Source organism: Struthio camelus, chromosome 24, assembly GCF_040807025.1.
Source record: "Struthio camelus isolate bStrCam1 chromosome 24, bStrCam1.hap1, whole genome shotgun sequence".
Lineage (NCBI taxonomy): Eukaryota > Metazoa > Chordata > Aves > Struthioniformes > Struthionidae > Struthio > Struthio camelus.
In genome coordinates, this window is record NC_090965.1 from 3661727 (window position 1) to 3679934 (window position 18208).

At 46.7% G+C, this 18208-nt stretch overlaps 1 protein-coding gene across 1 annotated transcript; it reads right to left on the minus strand.

Moving 5' to 3' along the window:
• Positions 1–4587: 4587 nt before the first annotated feature.
• TMEM183A (transmembrane protein 183A) lies at positions 4588–17649 on the minus strand. Its single transcript, XM_068917948.1, has 8 exons — positions 17473–17649; positions 16655–16744; positions 14342–14497; positions 11552–11711; positions 10181–10361; positions 6773–6853; positions 5955–6110; positions 4588–4891 (listed from the first exon to the last, which is right to left on the minus strand). Exons 1-8 carry the CDS (start codon positions 17567–17569, stop codon positions 4706–4708), a joined length of 1107 nt encoding a protein of 368 aa, XP_068774049.1. The 5' UTR covers positions 17570–17649; the 3' UTR covers positions 4588–4705.
• Between the last annotated feature and the right edge of the window lie 559 nt (positions 17650–18208).

The window sequence follows — 18208 nt, forward strand, 5'->3', positions numbered from 1 at the left end:
TGCCCCCCATCATATGGGGCACGGCCCTTCTCCACTTGCTGAGCTCCTGGGTCCTCTCGTCCTCCCCAGGAGTCCACAAGCCAAACCGCAGCCGGAGCGTGGCCTGCCCCCAGCAAGGAAACCCAAACGCTGTGTTGGGTGCCAGAAAAGGATCCCTCCTGCAAAGACCATGGCACAGCCAGGTGGCACAGCCACTTCCAAACCTCCCTCTGCCCTGAGGCCTGTCTCTTGCTTTTTGTTCACTGAATTAATGTTTCAGCTTGGGGAATAGAGAGGAATTTGGAAATACCCTGCTTTCCTTGGAATAAACTCCCGTGAAAAACAGCTCCCATTCTCCCCAGGTGCCAGGGCTGCTTTGAGGAGTGGATGTGTGGGAGCAGAGATAGGTATGTACACAGATGTGGGTGCACATGCACACAGATGTGTGTACAAATATGCACGTACCTTTCTGGGCATGCACCTGGTCCGGGGGTCCAAGGAGGACTGTTCCCTGCAGGTCAGACTGGAGATGGGCACTAAGCATGGAAAATGTCCTGGGGTTGGGCAGGGGGATCCACTGGAAGTACCTGCCACCCTCTCTGCAGCATCCAGCCATCACCTTGCCCTGGCACAGCTTCATTTTGACATCTGATCTCCATCAAGGAGCGGGGCTTGGTGAGGACAGGATAGTAGCCAAGTCTTCCCCTCAACAGGGGAAACCGGAGAGCAGGGCTGGATTGGGTTACGGCAGGCCCCATCTCTTCCATTATTCACAAGCCCAAGCAGGACAAAACACAGATAAAACAGGGCCCCAAGGGCCAGGGAGAATACCAGCACTGAGGAAATCGCATTACTACTCTGTGTCTCCTTTTTTGCATCAACTAGGACACTGGCCCCTTTTCTCGAGGGGCCATACTCCACTAGAACAGCAGTTAAACAGAACTGCAACCACTTCTCCCTAGAGCCCTGGCAGAGACCGTGGCTCAGCCGTGTCTGGTCACGGCAGACAACCAGCGTGACAGGCAGGGGGATCAGTCCCTTAAGAATACAGAAAAGGATGTTTTGGCAAGCAGATTTCAAGAAGCTGGGCTTGGAGGAAAGGGGTTAGAAACCCACACGTTCAGGACTGAAGTCTGGTTAGGAGCCACTCACCAGGTCACTGAGCAAACTTAGGCAGTGTTCCTATGCTCCGGAAAAAGGAGCAAGGTAGAAACACGCTCCCACACAGTCATACGCACTGGTGAGCAGGACCTGCAACCTCTGCAGGCCAAGAGCATCACTGTTGAGTCACTCCATGGCCCAAGGCCCTGTGGCCTTGGAGAAGAGGTAAGGACTCCTACAAGCACCCTGCAAAGAAGCCTGTGACTCACCACAAGACATTCAAAGACCTCTGAACAAAGAAAAGCAACTTCTAAACCCACGAGGGGGTAAATCTCTTCCTTACAGACATGCACAGAGGTCACACACCCAGCACGGACCTGACACCATGCAGAGCTCAGGAGTCACCACTTCAGTGATGACCAAAATGGGGAGAATGTGATGTAAAGGGGCTCGGTTCTGCCTACAGACAGCCCTGCGCTTGCCAGGGCAACCCAGAGCCAAGATTTCAGGCACCACGATGCGTATAAAGCTCTCAAGAATCTCACTGCAACAAGATTTGTCTTAGGAGAAAAAATTGGACCGGGAACACAGATATGGGAGCTTTTCAGACTACCTGCGCAGACCACAATAGGGCTCTGATCCCCCCCAGCTCTGCTGATCAACAGCACAGCTCTGTCATTCAGGTCATCATAACACCCACTACTTGCAAAAAAAGGTTGAAACTGCTTTTATACATTGGGACCCCCTGTACCTATTATGTCTTCTTCCTGGAAGCTGTAGTCAGTGAGCAACAAACCCCAGACTAGCCGATTCATCACATCTTCCCTCCCTTTCAGGGCCTTGCTAATCTAAACAGGACCAGACATACTCTGGCAGTCTGCTGCAAACTGCCCAGCAGTCTTGAAGCAGGCTGGCACAGAAGACATCCCTCTTGGGTTACGGGGGATTTGTCCCGAGTTAAAGACTTGAATTTCAAAGCACTCGCCTTCCGGTAGCGGGAAGCATCCTGTCCACGTCCTGCGGTTATGCCCTGTGCTACCCTGTCTAGCCCCATCAGATGAGAACAAGCTACAAAGGGAGAGTCATGGGGCTGAAAGTTATTTGCTACTGCTGGAGGACCTTCTCCCCGGAGCACAAAGCGCATCCTGGACGTGTCGTACACTTGATTAAAATATATTCTTAATTTAACAGATCTGTATTTCCTTACAGAAGGAAGAGCAACACACACACTGCAGTTACCACTCCCCACTCACCTGGGGCACCTCTCTGTAGGCAAGCACAGCTGCTACACTAGAACAGAGCTTTAGACAAATACCCATCTGCTCCATTGTCCTCCTCCTACTGCCCAGCTCTGAGCTGCAGATCTAACCTCTCTGGCCCCACCTTCTATCCCTCCAGGAGACATGGGAACAGCAGCAAATCCACACCACAAGCAGTAATAAGCCAGGCGTGCTGGGCAAGCATTGTTTTCACAAAATGGAAATGCTTCCTAGGGTAGAGGACTTCCCTCCTCTAGGCAGTCACATACAGACTGCTCAAAAATCTGGAGAAAATGATTCACATCAGGGACACCAAGCCTGTAACACACACAAAATGTAAATTACAGAAATCTGTCTCCTAACCTCTGGTTCTAGCAGTAGTCTGCACACAAGTGCTGAAGGACTACTGGCAGGCAAGGGCACACAACAAAAAACACCTGGAAGCACGTGCTTCAAAGCACCTCAGATTCTACAAATTTGGCTTCGATGGAATAGACATCCTCCCTGGGACAGCCTATATGACTACCAACTGAGAAAGGTTCTTGCTCACAACATAAAAAAAACCTTGCAAACTGTCGATTTTTTATTTATTAAAAAGGAGAAACTCTACCACGTAACCACGGAGGACTCGTCACTGTGAGTTCAGTGATACCTAACGTCACTGCAAAGAAGAGTTTGATGTTCACCTTTTGGCCCTAGAGCTGCTTCCCTTTCTGCAGGCACTTTATACATTTGTGCTGCACAACACTTGAGACAGAAAATACCCTTGTTCACAGCCTTTACACACAGCATTCACACACCACTTTTCCTCTCCTGCACTACAACAAGAAATACCTTTGCTACCACAGTTAAGATATCTTTCTTACACTGTATCCTCGTTTTGAAACCAGATAGTCAAAGTAACTTGCCTGACAGCTTCAACGTGTAAGTGCAGCAGCAATGACAAGGGAAACAGCGAGGCAGGAGTTCGAAGCTAACATCACAGAGCGAGTATCTTATGTAAACGCAAGCTTGGGATAGACGTCCTTGGTGACAATTTACACAGTGGCAAAGGCACATATAAGATAAACTCCCGACAGGCAGCTACACAGGACACAGAGACAATGGAGCGTTTGCATATTACATTCAAACTGAGAATGTAAAACTCCCTCTCTCTCCAGTCACCCTCTATTCCAGAAGTCTCAGTAACCATTATACATGGCCAGCAGAAAAATGCTTAGCTATTCCTGCCCGAGACAAGATCTGGTATGAAACAGAACTGATAACCTAATCCTTCACATTGATGAGCTGCAAAGCTCAGTATCTGGTTACTATCGTCACTGTTACTCACCTGCACTCCAGTACGCCCTATGCCCTGCTCTCACTCCTCCACGAGACACACAAGTCAGCAGCAAAACGTTCGCTTGCTGAATTTCCAAGCCCAGTTCATTCAGGACACGACAGCACTGTGCTCCTGACAGGCCCAGACTCAGCGCCCCACTCCCTTCTCGAACAATCAACCCAGAGCCACAGTGGTCTCAGAAGGCTTGGGGGGGGGGGCGGTTCTTCTTCCTTGAGGAAATTAATTTGTTCAGCTGAGAACTCATTGCTTCTGGGCTATTCAGCGTCAATAGGTCAACACTGCTCCACTGCTTGTACAAAAAGACTCAAGTCCTTCACTGTTTCAATTATTTTAGTTTGTCCCCTGCATCTCCTCTGCCCCCACTCTGTTTATCTTCTCTGAAAAGCACCTTTTGGTTTCTTTTGGTTTTAGATCTTCTTTTCAAAGGGAAATATCAGTGTGAGAACTTGGCATATCTTTACGTTCAAAGCCCTCTGCCTTACAAATCCTCTTTGAAATAATTCATATGTTTGATCATTTATGCTTTTTTTTTTTTAAACTCACATCTGACTGTGAATCAGCATTATTGTTGATCACTGCTGCTTTGCTACTGCTTCCTGGACACTGAAACATCACACTGTGTTTGAATGCAATCATGCTGCAGTAAAACAAACATGGATTTTGTTTGTGAAATTGCTTCTGGTCATATTAAAGCTTCCTGCTTCTTCCTGAAGAACAGAAAACAGGACCACTTTCATTAGCACCAAAAGGATTTTAAATGAACAGTTCCAGGGAGCTCCTTTCAAATCATAAAATGTGAATTTTACATAAAAGTGTGTTTACAAATTTTTTCCACTTTACACTCAGCTCTGCCCATCACTGACCAGGAGTTATATGCATACAGACTAGCTCAGTAGCTTCAACCACTTGCAAGGAGACTGCAGAATTTATTTAAGAAATAAAAATAGGATTTCCTGGTTCCTAGAAATTCTCTTCAGCTTGCCAGATTCAGTCATCTGCCGGCTGCTGCAGACTCAGGAGAGCACTAAGCTTTTGGAGAAAAGGGATACTGTGGGTGCCACCAATCCAGGAGCCGCACACTATGCACAGGGTCCAACACAACCTGCACTCCTTGGTCAAGGCGGGGTTTCTTGCCATTGCGAACAGGAGCATCCTGGAACACCAGGCGCACACGATGATGTCTCATGTCCGTACTCACATTGATGGTGAACTGCAAGAAAAAATGACATGGATGTGCTGCAGGAGACAGAGTTTCTCGAAATATCCAGTTGTTTCCAGGTACTGTGATCATAGACTCTGATCACTGACACTGGATATCAAAACTACTTCCTTTTGGTTACATCAACATTTAAAACACAGAACTGATAAAGAACCACCAAATCCCTTAAGGTAAGTATTTCCACACACAGAAAAGATTTAGATATAACTGCTGATTCTATTCACCTCAAAGGAGAAAATACCCTTTTGGAAAAATCAAAGCAACATATGAATGGAAGAATTTCAACTAATCTAGAAGTGAACTGTTAAGAACTCAACGTTATACGTATTTAGAGTATTTCAGGTGCTGACAGAGCTAAGCTCCAGTTCCACAGCACTGGATCCAAACCAGTTCTCTTGGGCTGGCAACCCTGAATAATAATGCCAGAAGCAATCTTGGAAGCAAGAGGTTGTCAGAGAACTTTGGAACTCATTGCTCCACACTAAGGGAGGGCAGACCAAACCCTTCTTGGGCACAGGCCACATTTCAAACCCTGACTTACAAATACAGCTAGACACGTTGTCCCATGCTTTACTGCTGCTCTTGCTGCGAGCATACCTGGTCTGCTACTTTCCGACACAACATTTCTTTCTGGAGCAACTTTGGGGAGCTGCCACTCCACTGAGTTTGTAGAAGTTGACTCAAAAGCTGCCGTTTCTCCCAGTAACGAGGTACCATCATCAAACTGGGACCACAAAAACATCGCAACACTGTTTCCTGCTGGAGCACAGATAACTAAACCACTCCCAGCCATTTCAAAATCTTAGTTTCTTGCAAATTCTCTCTCTCACTGATATTTGCTTACACCAAATAGGAGAGCATTGACGGCTCTGCAGAAAATAAACTGAGGAAATCCTCAGCAATGCCTCTGAGAATTAACTTGGAAATGCCCACAACTAGTTTGTTGATGCAACAGCATGATTTCAATAAAACCATACGATGAGAGGTCTCCTCTTCACCTCCTATTAGAAACTGTAAGTATAAAGTTTGCCTAGTACATTTTCCAAACACTTACCAAGGTAAACGTCATACCCATGACTATTGGTACGAATATGAAGTTAAAGGTGGTGATCTGCAGCAGACAGCAATCCTGATCAGGGTTTGTATGGACTTCCTCATATTGAATGGGTGGCTGAAGACCTTTGCAACAGTTGCTCTTTAATCTAGGAGACTTGAAAGATAGAAATTTATTTAGCTAAGTAGAAACCTGTGATGAATTTGGCTTCTTCTCCCTGGTGCTGACTAGCAGGTTCTCATTGAAGTCCCACACATTTTGGCAAAGTATTATATAAAACAATTAAAAGCCATCACTCCGGAATTGGAATTTGCAGGAGCATTCTTTGGAGAGGAGAGCTACTGGACTCTCAAGGTTGCCTTATATGGCATGCTGATCATGAGAGCCATTACTGGCTGTTTCCCTTAGCACATGTCAACTTTCTTCACTTCTAAGGGGAATCTTCCTGAAGTTAAGGCAAGAAGTTTCAGATTTGGGCCTGTATTTCAACCATGAAACTCAAAAGTCTGATTTTTGGTCGTAATGAGCAGCAATAACCTAAGGATTAGGTAATTTGGGGTGACAAATGATCCATGTCTCAAAGTGGAGAAAGGATATCAAATGAGGAAGTAAAAATGTAGGAATCTAACCACGTTGGTAATATAGACTGAAAATTGAGTTTAGTTTCACAATATGCTTTAAGTTTATCATGGCATTCAAAGTTTCCATTTATTGTTTGAACTCAGAGTTGTTCTTTCTACAACCCAGAAAAATCATTACAGCTTAAAAAAACATAGCCATTCTAGCTCTTCGTTTATGACAGAGTTCAGCTTTCATACCTGCTTTTTGAACTTGAAGTTGAATTCCCACATTGATTCTTGTCTGTTCCCTTCAATCTTTTTGCACCAGAAAAGCAGACACTGAGGTGGAAAAAAGAAACACAAAGTTATGAAACCCTTAGAGGCAACACTTTAAATAAGTTTTAGCAGGGCATAAAAACTTCTAATTACAAACACAATTACAGAGGAGCAGCTAGAAGCCATTCATTCAAGTTAATCAAGTTCAAAGAACACACCCAACATTTTCTGCCTCCCAGTCTGAAATTGGCCAACTCATCATGCAATGGAATGGCACAACACATAGCCGCTAGTCTGCTAAACAGAAATCCCTTTGCACCGCTTGTCCCTTCCATAAGGGAAAGGTGAGTAGAACAGATTCATCTGTTCCACTTCTCACCCCTCGCCCACACCAAGAAGCCCCATTAAATTGGGCTGCAAAAAAGACTAAAGCAAGGAACATCTGAAAATAGAAAAAGGGACAAGAAGGAAAGAATCCAGAGAGAAATGCAAAGGCTAGTATATGACCTTTGAGGTGACAGACACAAAAGTTCCTAGGCCACTTCAGAGTCAAAAGAAGGCCCTGACACCACTGGGCACTGATTGTCACATTTTGGAGTATAAAAATAGTGCCAGGTTAACGCAGTTTGATTGACTTGCTGTCCCTGTTCTAACAGAAAATGAGAAAAGGTCTTCCTACAACGTCAAAGGTAACCAGCACTGCCTACTCCTACGCAGATGCACACCAAGAGTCCTCCAATACAATCCAGGTATCACACAATACATCCCAGCATGCAGCACTTATTCCAATAGGAGTCTCAACAAACTCCTATACTAAAACGGGTAGGAAGGAAATTCCCTGGCTACCAGTGAGTGGAAGAGCTACTGTTCTTCAACAGCCAAGCAGAGAATCTGGCAAGTCAGCCTTACCATCACTGAATCTGTTTCCACACCACAGTTGCCAGCCCACCACAGCTGGTCTTATCTGAGCCTATTAATAGTGCCAGCAGGAAGAGGAAGAATAACATGGGTAAAGACAACAACTCCCTATTACCCATACATAGTCTCTCCCACTCCAAGAGATGGCCTGCTTGGATTGCTGGGGAAAGTATACATATAACTTAATTCCAGTTAGAGTGACTCCAAATAAAAGAAAGCCAGACCAGTCTCCACCATGGGGGCTCCATAATAAGCTCCATACAGGTGATACAAGACCCTTGACTCAAACTCTGAATCACGTCCATAATTAAAAAGTCCTTGAAGGATCTCTATATTGACAAATCTTGAGGTGAATGACAAAGCTATGTGGAGTCAAGCTCAGAAACATGTGTCAAACAGCCTCCACCTGGGAGGAGGTGGCCCTCAGTTTTTGCTGATAACATTCTCCAGATCTTCATTAACTTGGGTGTGCAGCAGATGCTGCTGAGTTTAACTCCACAGTTAGTGACATTTATAGTTCACCCGTAGAGACAACCTGGTCTAACAGCTTGTTTGGTCATGGCAAGTAGTGAAGCACAAAACGGTCAGTACCTCCTAAGGGGCAGAGGATGTCGTCCACGGGTCAGCCGTCCTGCCCTTCAGACGCGCCGTATGGCCTGCTGCTCCACCAAAAATAATGGGGGTGTCTTTAAAGGGCAAACACTTCTGCTGACACCATAACGGCTCCAGTGTCCCACACAAGCTAGGCTAGGGAAAGAAAAAAGGAAATTAAAGAGCAAAAGCTAGATCCAGTAACATTGAGGACTGGGGTCTCCTCTTGCCACATGCAATTTACGTAGGCATCTGCCATTAGTTTCAATGACCCGTAAGGGTATAACCAAAACCCATGAAAGCAAGAATGTGGGGAGGCAATGACAGAACCTCCTCCATACCCACTGTGCCTAGACACTTCAATGCACAGTAATATAGGCAGAGCTCCAGAGTCTTGCAACGCAGGAGTAGAGCAAGACCACACTCATGATAGCTCTTCTATGCTCCAAGGGGTTAGGTCAGACCTCTACTGTTCTAACAAAGCCTCATCACCATTTAATTTCCTTTTTTAAAAAAGCTGTATTATAGAAGATTACACTTCAAGAATCTTTCTAAAATTGTTAGTACAGTAGACGCGCTAGCAGTGGGCACCAAAGCCGTTATGATGTCAACATGAATGCTTATAAGTTGCTGACCCTGTCGTATCATCTCAGGGGTTTCTAGCTCTTACAGCCACGCTATCAGGCCAGAGCAGTGGGCGTGCCCTGGTAGGAAGTTAGGCTCAGAAGGACTAAGGTTAAGTTGGAATTTCCTACAAGCGCTTTGGCCTTTAATTCTTTAAGGCAGACAACATCCAAACTGGTGGATGAAAAGCTCTGAATGCCAAGGTAAAAGACTTAAACAGAGAAACGTATGCTTTTCTCCCGCTCTGCAGCACCACCTGCTTGTGTTACTGCTGGATGCTCCCTAAGCAGTGTGACATTTTTTCCAGTATCCTCACAGAGAGGGGAAGGAAGAAGGGAGGTAGGGAAGAAGGAATGTTATACAGATAGATGGGGCTGCTGAATTTTGCGGGGAAAGGAAAGTACAGCTGTTGAACCCAAACCCCTTCAGTTTGACTCCAAAAACCTCATTCAATAAGTTTTTGGATTTGGAGCGTAGGGAATTCACATTGTTGCTTAAGCTGTTCACCGAGTATCAGCCAGTTGTAAGTTAAAATCAGACAAAAAACACAGGCAATTCAGAGTTAATGATAACAGCAATCAAAGAGGAATGGATATGCAAGTGTTCCAAGCTTGGATAGCAAAGGAAATTGCCTGCCACACCAGTGACAAATCCTTCACAGGACAACACAACTGCAGCCCCAGTCCCAAAGCAGACATTTGCTCTGCACATTTGCCATGCTCACAACCTCACTACCCTCCCTCTCGCAGAAACCAAAGACGACGGATGACCTACAGGAGACGTAGTATGAAATGAGTCCCTTTCTGAGGCTATCAATGTTGCTTCTGATGCTCTGCAGATGCCTGCTATGAAGAAAAGATGTATTCTGGCAGACAACGTCAGAATAAAGCAGAAGATATAAACGTTGACCCTACCTCAACCTTCTTTCAGCAACAAATTTGCAACAGAGGGGGGGAAACTGCCAATTTTATCACCAGTGGTTCTGATATTCAATGAAACAAGTGATTTTGCCGATTACAAAGCTGTTGTGGTAGGACTTAGGCACCCAGAAGAGTAAGAAAGATCCATTACAGTAGCAACTGTACAGATACAAGTAACCAGGAACCTTTTAAAAGTCACTATTCTAAGCTGAGAATCATCTTAGACCCAAGCTTCACTGGGGATCATCTAAACGTTATTTTTTTCTAGAAAGGGAACAGAAATACAGAAAAGGCAACATCTCAGACATATCTCACTTCCTTAGCACTAGGCACTTACTCTGGAATTTTTTAAAGTGCTGGGAGTACTGTCTGGAATAGCTGGATTCCTGGAGACTCGAGATGCAAAAGGTTCGTACATATGGTATAGTGACCGGATGACACACGCTCGGAGACAGTGCAACTTCTCCATCGATTCTGGCCGCAAGCGGAGAGGCAGGTAAGCATCCAGACTGTAGTGCCTGAAAAGCAAATGACAAACCCAACGTGCTTTGAAGGGTCAGAATGACACAGATGTGTAGAAGAGCTATGAAAAACAATGTTGAGAGACAACTGAACATCTGAATGAACATAGGGAGACCCGTGATCAACTCTGAATGCTGCAAGGGCTTTGTACTGCTCTACATGAAGTCACATGACTGTCGCAAAGACCTTACCTGTATCAGACAAAAAGCAGTCACCAGCGTAACCATTAGCAGATCATGCTACAATTTCCTCACTCATAAACAATTCCCTTGCAGACAGTTTGTCCAGACAGACCAGATGGTATTTTAGCTTTAGGATGTGCAAAGGCCTACAGATTCTTGCAAGTTCCCAAAGACTCACTCACTCCTATAGACTCCCAAAGAGTCTATACTTGACTGCACGGACAACTCCCTGAGCAGGCTGAATGCCTGGGCTCGAGGCACCGTTTTATCAGAGAAAATATGCACAAGGAGCCTTTGCTAGAAAACTTCACGCTAGAGAATGGGGAAAAGGATGACCATTGCAGCCAACTGCTTTGTACTCTTGCTGATCGTACCTCCTGGGCAACAGATCCATAAAACGGAAATAAAATTTTCCCTCCGGAAGGCAAGTGTGAGTGGCATGCATGAGGACAGAAAGATTTGTTTCTCATTCTGACCACCGCTTCACTTCTCTTCTCTTCCTTACTTTATTATAGCCCATTTCCACCACAGAGGCTCCTCCTAAATGCTTGGTGGTACCCGCAGTTTCCCTTATGCCTTCCTAAATACAGGAAGGTGACCACAAACTAAGCATCAGGTAGGGCAAGTTTTCTATCAGTGATGCTTGCTTTTTTTAAAGGCAAGCAACGGCCTGACCTTACTGTAAACACTTTGAGCACTTTACACATGGAGCACATGGTTACAAACAGAAGTGCGCAGGCTCTGGCAAGCAGAAAAGCACACTAGGCTTTGAGATCTTGTATGGAGCATATGGGAATATGCCACAGACAGATCCATTTCCAGATCCCAAAGCAGATGCAGTATACCGCAACCCGCTTGCCAAACGAGGCACGCACCACCATTTCAGTATGTAAACGTTACGGTCCCTAGCCTATAAGGAAACATTCCTTTATTTGCAGCTCTGCAGACAAACGGTCACCCCTGAAACCTCCTACAAACAGTTAAAACACCCTTTAGAGTCTCACCTTCTGTAGAGCCTGGTCCAAAAGGCGGCAGTGCAAGTAACAGTCCAGGCTTTCTTGCAAATCAGAGAAAACCGGACAATGTCTTCAGGGCGAATGTAGGAAGCCAGCAACAGCCAGATATCTATGGGATATTCTTCTCCGCTGTCACCATCAGGATTTTCTAAACGCAGTGAACATATGTTACTGCAATAAATAATCTCTTTACCAAATCACACCTAGACATGGAAGCAAAGGCATATGCTTCGCTACTGCTCGTACAGGGCAAGTAACTTCAGTGTGTGTGTTTGTGTGTTTATGTGTGTGTATATATATATACACATGCGTGTTCACAGAGAGTCATCTAAACAAGCCCAAGTTAGTAGAACTTCATTGTCACTGCTATTGGTTTTCATTGGCATGCACAGGTCCGTCCATATAAACATTATACTCTCATTTTGCTGGGTAAGCGCCCTCATTTTTTGGCCGCTGTGCTGAATGCGCAAGTATGCAAAGTGACAGACCCATAGAATAGTTTAGGTGGAAAGGGACCTCTTGCGGTCTCTAGTAAAACTCCCCAGCTCCAAGCAGGTTGAACGATCACAGGATTCTCGTAGAAGCTCTGCTAGGAAGTATATGCATCCAGTTACACCAGTTTCTCATGGCATTAACAGGCTTGAAAAGAAGGCATTTTAGAATAAACCGAATCAACACAGCACAGAGGTCAGGAGATACACAGGATTTCCTGATTAACACCATATAGCAGGGTATTCTCATATTCCTTGCTGAAGTCCAACAGTCAAAGTTGTCTCCCTCCTGGTCCCCTGCTTCTCTCTTTTGCAACCTTTCTATTGACTAATTAGCTGCTTTCTTAGATCCACATTTTAGTTACAGCATCCAGAATGGCAAACTCTCAGAAATTCAAAAATGAACAGAACGGCCTGCTATCCCGCTCAGAAGCATTAAAAGCTATGTGGCCAGAATTGAAGCTTCACAAATTCATTTCATTTCAAGTGCCTCTAAGTTAATGAAACACACTTTTCACAGAGATTCCTCAAAACACAGGAGATAAGATTTTCATGGAACATGAATAACTGAACACTATTGAGCATTGGGGATATTAAGAGGCAACTTGTACTCAGGATGGGAAAAAAAACAGCCAAAAGGTTTATAAACCAGTGAATGGCACAGAGATGAATTACTTGCCATTTCTCAGAGTTTAAGATCTCTAGGGTGCCAAACCTAATCATCAAATAGCGGGTTTAGAACAAAGGGTCTACTTTGCCCTCATGGTGATAATTATCACGTTCAATGCCATAGAAAGCTTTGGATGAGATTGCTTCCATTAGATAGATTTATGGCAGGCACACCCACCACAGGCCATAACATCCTTATCACTGTTTCAGCTCTGACACAATAAGCCCCCATCCGCAGAACTGCTGAGTTCAGCTAGAAGACCTATCATTGTCCTATTACCTTATTTTATTCTTGCCTAAACATGCACTTGTAGTAGAAATAAGTTAATAGACTAAGTATTAGTCATTGCAATATTCTTAGCTAAAGAGGCTAAAGGACCTCATTCAAGTTTGGTATATGTAAGGGTGACCTATGATTTGGATTAAAAAAAATCACATGTCCTTTCAGACAAGAGACAGAACAGACCAAGATTTCAAGCTTTGGGTCTAGCTCTCAAGAAGGGACAGAATAAATTTAAAACTAGAATGCAGGAAATCATCTACAGATCTGTCATCTAGAATGCTTAAAAATAAGAGAGATGTCAGCCATTCACACTTCTGTTTCTTCATATTCATTAACAGGGATTAAAAAGCAAATTCAGGTTCTATTTAGACTAAAGCGCTCCTCAACCCTCTGTTGCTGCAGACTGAGCTAAGCAACCTGCCAAACTCTTTGTGGGGGTAAGTTTTATAACAGCTAGGTTTTAAAATGAGGATGACTGAGAAATAAAACAATACGTTGAAAGAAAAACAGTGGTAGAACAGAAATCGTCTTTCCAGACTCTTAACACTCACAACGCTAGCAACTGGGATGTTCCTGTTTTCCCAGAATTCCCAAGGACATCTTAATAAATAGACATGGAAGTCCTATTCCAGCGGAGGGCTGTGAATTTACAATCCTTAGCAGATGTTGATTTGTTACACAAATCAGTATCTTTACGTAATAACTTTAAAAGATAACAAAGGTAACTCTTTTTTCTTGGGTAGAGGAAACCAAGATAAATTTAGTCTGTCAGCCTAAAAGCTACCTGTCACAGGATTCCACAACACAGCAAATTAATTTGTTGCTTAGATTTTGTTGCAAATTGCATACTATAGCATCCCACAAAGTATAACTACTGAAGGATATACCTCCTTAGAATTAACTTTCTATGATGCCTCTAGGGCCAAGTTCACTCTAAATCCATTTGTAGTAAACCACAAATTTCTCATCAATGTTTTCGGAGAACAGAGCATCACATGTGGCCAGTAGTAAAGTTTCATCACTCTTTTGAAGAGCAGCATTAGTTTTCCAAGGCTGACAGTAAGTCAATGAAAGCATCAAGATCTTAGGCTTTGATTTCATACCCAAAGCTTTGCCTTAGTGAAAAGTCAACATTTTTGAGTCACAGTACATTTCTCAGGAGAACTGGGGAACAGTGATTTAACCCTTGGCATTTCTTTGTGCACATGCAAGTTACAGAATGCCATGAAGAGCCACAAGACTAGCCTGTAAATAGCAACCTCTAACACCACACATGAAGAAAAACATCCCAAAAAACCCCACACAAAGCTCCCCAGGAGAGGACAGTGACCATACCTTTGTGCCTTTTGCTCTTCTTTTTTCTAGATGCAGTTCGCTCATTGATGCTTTCCTTTGTATCCATTTCATCACTGCTGTCACAAGACTCTCCAGATACGGAGAGAACTTCCTCAGCAGGAACACAAGAAGCTTCCAAACCACAAAGGGATTTTACTAGAATGAGAAGCAATGACATACACTGAATATACTAGAAGAGAGAAAGAGGCAGTCCAAGTTCAGGAGAACTTTCAGTTCAACCGCAGCCAGATCTCTGCCAGGGCTACTGCTCAGAAATGACGCGCTAACCGTGTTAGAGGTCTGTAGTGACACAATTAAGTAAATCCTGGGCCTGAGGATCACCAGGCCAGAAGATGATTAGCTGGGGGAGGAGGGGAGGGGCCACAGTGAATTGAAAATATAATTATTCTGTCTCTTGTTTTAAACAATGAGAACGATTACCAGCACATTAGGCAGATGATCCTATTGGTTCCGCTGAAGCCATTTACAATTCTGAGCGGAAACAGCTCTTTCTGCAAAGCTAACTGGTTCCCCAACATACCAGAGCTTCCCTGCATGACCACTGCCACTCACTCTGTATGAAGCCTGCACCCACTCTGCAGTTGACATCAAGTATAGCTGAGCAAGAGGACAACACTGTGCCAGGAAATGCAACAGCCAGAGACTCTGACAGGGGCTTAGAAAAAGAAACTGTCACACCCTCCCTGCAAAGGACAGATCAAAATCTGAGTTGACAGCGCAACATCTATTCATACCCCAGACTCACACCGCTTTACTATCTTGCCACTCACTCCTTTTACAGCAATAACACCCCCTCACGGAGGGGTTAGGATGGGGAGCGGAAAAGCTCAGGACAATTCAATCCAGGCTTTGCTCCCCCCTGAAGCTCTCTGCTTCCTGGCAGTCACACACAGGACAATGTCAACTTGGATCAAAGGGAGATAGCAGGTGAGCGAAACCAAAGGCTAGCCCACTGGGCAGAGGCTGCTGTCTCCTCCCTGCTCCCTCTGCTGTCCCTGTGCAGCGGTGAACTGCACCATGAGTCATGACTGCACCAGATAAGGCGGTAGGACAGCCCTAGGGCTGGGGAGGAGAGATCCTGAGGAGCTCTGCATAATGAGGGGAAAGCCCTGGTGCCTCTGCACTGCAAAGACTTAACAAGGGGCAGGCAAGGAACTGCCTGTGACCAGGAGTCACCCCCTAGACAGCCCAGAGGTGAACTAGAAAGGGGATGAAGGATTTTAGGAAATGGGTTAAGTCAGACAGGGCAGGTGTTGCTGGATGCAAGGATTCAGGGCTGGGAGCAGAAGGAAAAGACTATACGGTTTGCTACATATGAGGCTGAAGTGCAGCACTTTGAGGAAGAACAGAGAATATATGACAGCAAACAGGAGAACCACCGGGAAGGGGGAAGCCCAGCCCGTTATAAAGCAGGTAGCAAGAGAGGGAGGTACTCTGATCTGAAAAGCATGAGAAACAGTGCCTGAAAAAAACATTCACCGGCATCACTAGCATCACCAGTTCCCCTATATAGGCACTTGCACAAAGAGCACCTTTTCTTGGAACATGTAAGATTACAGCAATATAATGAGAATTTTCTCATTTAAGGAGTTCAGTCTTCGCTGTTTGTGTAATAATTCACCTCCACCCCACTCTGCATGTGTGACCAGTTAAGAGCCAAGCTCTAAATATTAACTATTCTCAAACAAACAGGGTGTGCTAGTTCAGAACGTTCCCATTATCCTCAGCAGTTAAAAAACACAGAGGAAGTAGATAACAAAATATTGCAATGACCTTCCAGGAAACTGCTTGTTTGTACAGTTTGCACAGAAACAGCAGCAACAACTTCAAAAGACCTCACTGCAGTTTGCAGCACAGGGGGGGAAAAACACTTGTGGCAGAACTACCATAACCACATTCCCATTGCAAAATGTCTTATTCAGTAATAAAGCTGTCTACAGTTTTGCATGACGTGGTAAAGTAATGAAAATTTCTATCCTGTTACTTTCTGCTTCAGGTAGGAGATAATCCACAATACTAAACGGAAAAAGGCCTTCCATTTAAGACACTAACAAAAACACACTAGCTCTCAGCTGGACTTCCAGCAGGCTTTCTACAAAATCTCCTGTTCCCTACATATCTGATTTTGCAGAGGAACACAGACAAGTGTTCAGGCACCAAACTAAGCAGCCAGATTTTCCCAGGCCATGGAGGGGGAGTTTCCCATACATCTCCCAGCCAGCGCAGAGTCCAGTGAGGTAGGGGAGGCATCCCCCACGCAGGTGCCACAAAGGATCCCCAGTGCAGACTCACCTTCCTGTTGAACTGCATTGGCCACAGCTTTTTTCACACGTCCTGATTTCACAACAGCTGGGTCTGAGTTGGCATAATCTGCCACAGTCACTGCCAGAGAGATAGGAAACTGGGTGTCAGAGAATTAGGAGTCATAGGGGAGAGGACGGAAGATGTAAGAGCTGTGATCTCCCAAGGGGACCTGCTCCATGGGAACAGAGACTTAAGCAGGAGACACACATGAGCGATGCAAGAAAGAGTGCCCCAACAGAGGTGCACAAGCCGGTTGCCAACAGTAGGCCTCTTCCTCAACCTATTGGGCTATTGAGACCAGGGGTCCACACCCCCCACAACAGACCAGCTCTCCCTCTACCTCAGCCAAAGCTCCCCATGCTCCTCTTCACACACAAAGTCAAACCTGGCTCATCCTTTAGGGCCTGGCCTTCTCCTTTGCAGACCAGGCTGCCTCACCCCCTTCATATCAGGCCAGGTCCCCCCCCCAACTCCAGATCGAGGCAACTCACTTCCCTCCTCTCCCTTCCCAGAGCCCAACCAGGCCCAGTTTACCCCCAGGGCTGGGCCGCTCCTCCCCCCCCCCCGGCCAAACCCAGGCGCCCTAACTCCGCAGGCGAGGCCACCTCACGTCCAGCCTCCAGATCGCGACTCGGCCCCTCCTCCCCCAGCCGGGCCCGGGCCCCCCAACTCCCCAGGCGAGGACGATTCGTCCCCAGCCCCCAGACCAGGCCTAGAGCGAGACCCGCCCCTTCCCCCAGGCCTTGGCCCCGCAGACGGCGGCCCCAGGCCTCGGCCCCACCCCCGAGGCGCGGCCTGGGCCTCACCGCGCTCGGAGCAGACGTCGTCGGCCCGGAACTTGAGGCGCTTACGGGCGCCCCGCTTGGGCATGGCGGCGGCTACGGGGCGGCCGCGCGGGGCCATGTCCCGGGCCGCGGCGGAGCGGAGCGGAGCGGCCCGGGCACAGCGCCGCCCCCCCGCCGGCTCCGCCGCCCGCCGCGCCTCGCGAGAACGTGACGTCAACCGCCGGCGCGGGGCGGCGTGGCGCGGCGCGGCGCTCTGACGTCACGACGGCAGCGGCAGGGGGAGGGGCGTCCCCGGCTGCCTGCGGTGGGGCCCTTCCACCCCCTGACGAGGGGGCCTTGCGCCAGTCTGCCCAGTAACAGGGGCCTCTGGGGTAACTGCCCCCCCCGGTCCGCCCTGTAACAGGGGCCTCTGGGGTAACTGCCCCCCCCCAGTCTGCCCAGTAACAGGAGCTTCTGGGGTAACTGCCCCCCCCGGTCCGCCCTGTAACAGGGGCCTCTGGGGTAACTGCCCCCCCCAGTCCGCCCAGTAACAGGGGCTTCTGGGGTAACTGCCCCCCCCGGTCCGCCCAGTAACAGGGGCTTCTGGGGTAACTGCCCCCCCAGTCCGCCCAGTAACAGGGGCCTCTGGGGTAACTGCCCCCCCCAGTCCGCCCAATTGGGGGGGCCTCTGGGGTAACTGCCCCCCCCAGTCTGCCCAGTAACAGGGGCCTCTGGGGTAACTGCCCCCCCCCCCAGTCCGCCCAGTAACAGGGGCCTC

Bases quoted from the DNA above. Each gene is read 5' to 3' on its own strand.
- TMEM183A (XM_068917948.1), bottom strand. From the start codon at position 17,569: ATGGCCCCGCGCGGCCGCCCCGTAGCCGCCGCCATGCCCAAGCGGGGC. The intron at 14,498-16,654 runs GTGAGTCTGCAC...TTCTCATTCTAG, and splicing joins CAATGCAGTTCAACAGGAAG to TAAAATCCCTTTGTGGTTTG. The intron at 6,111-6,772 runs GTATGAAAGCTG...CTATCTTTCAAG, and splicing joins ACTTCAAGTTCAAAAAGCAG to TCTCCTAGATTAAAGAGCAA.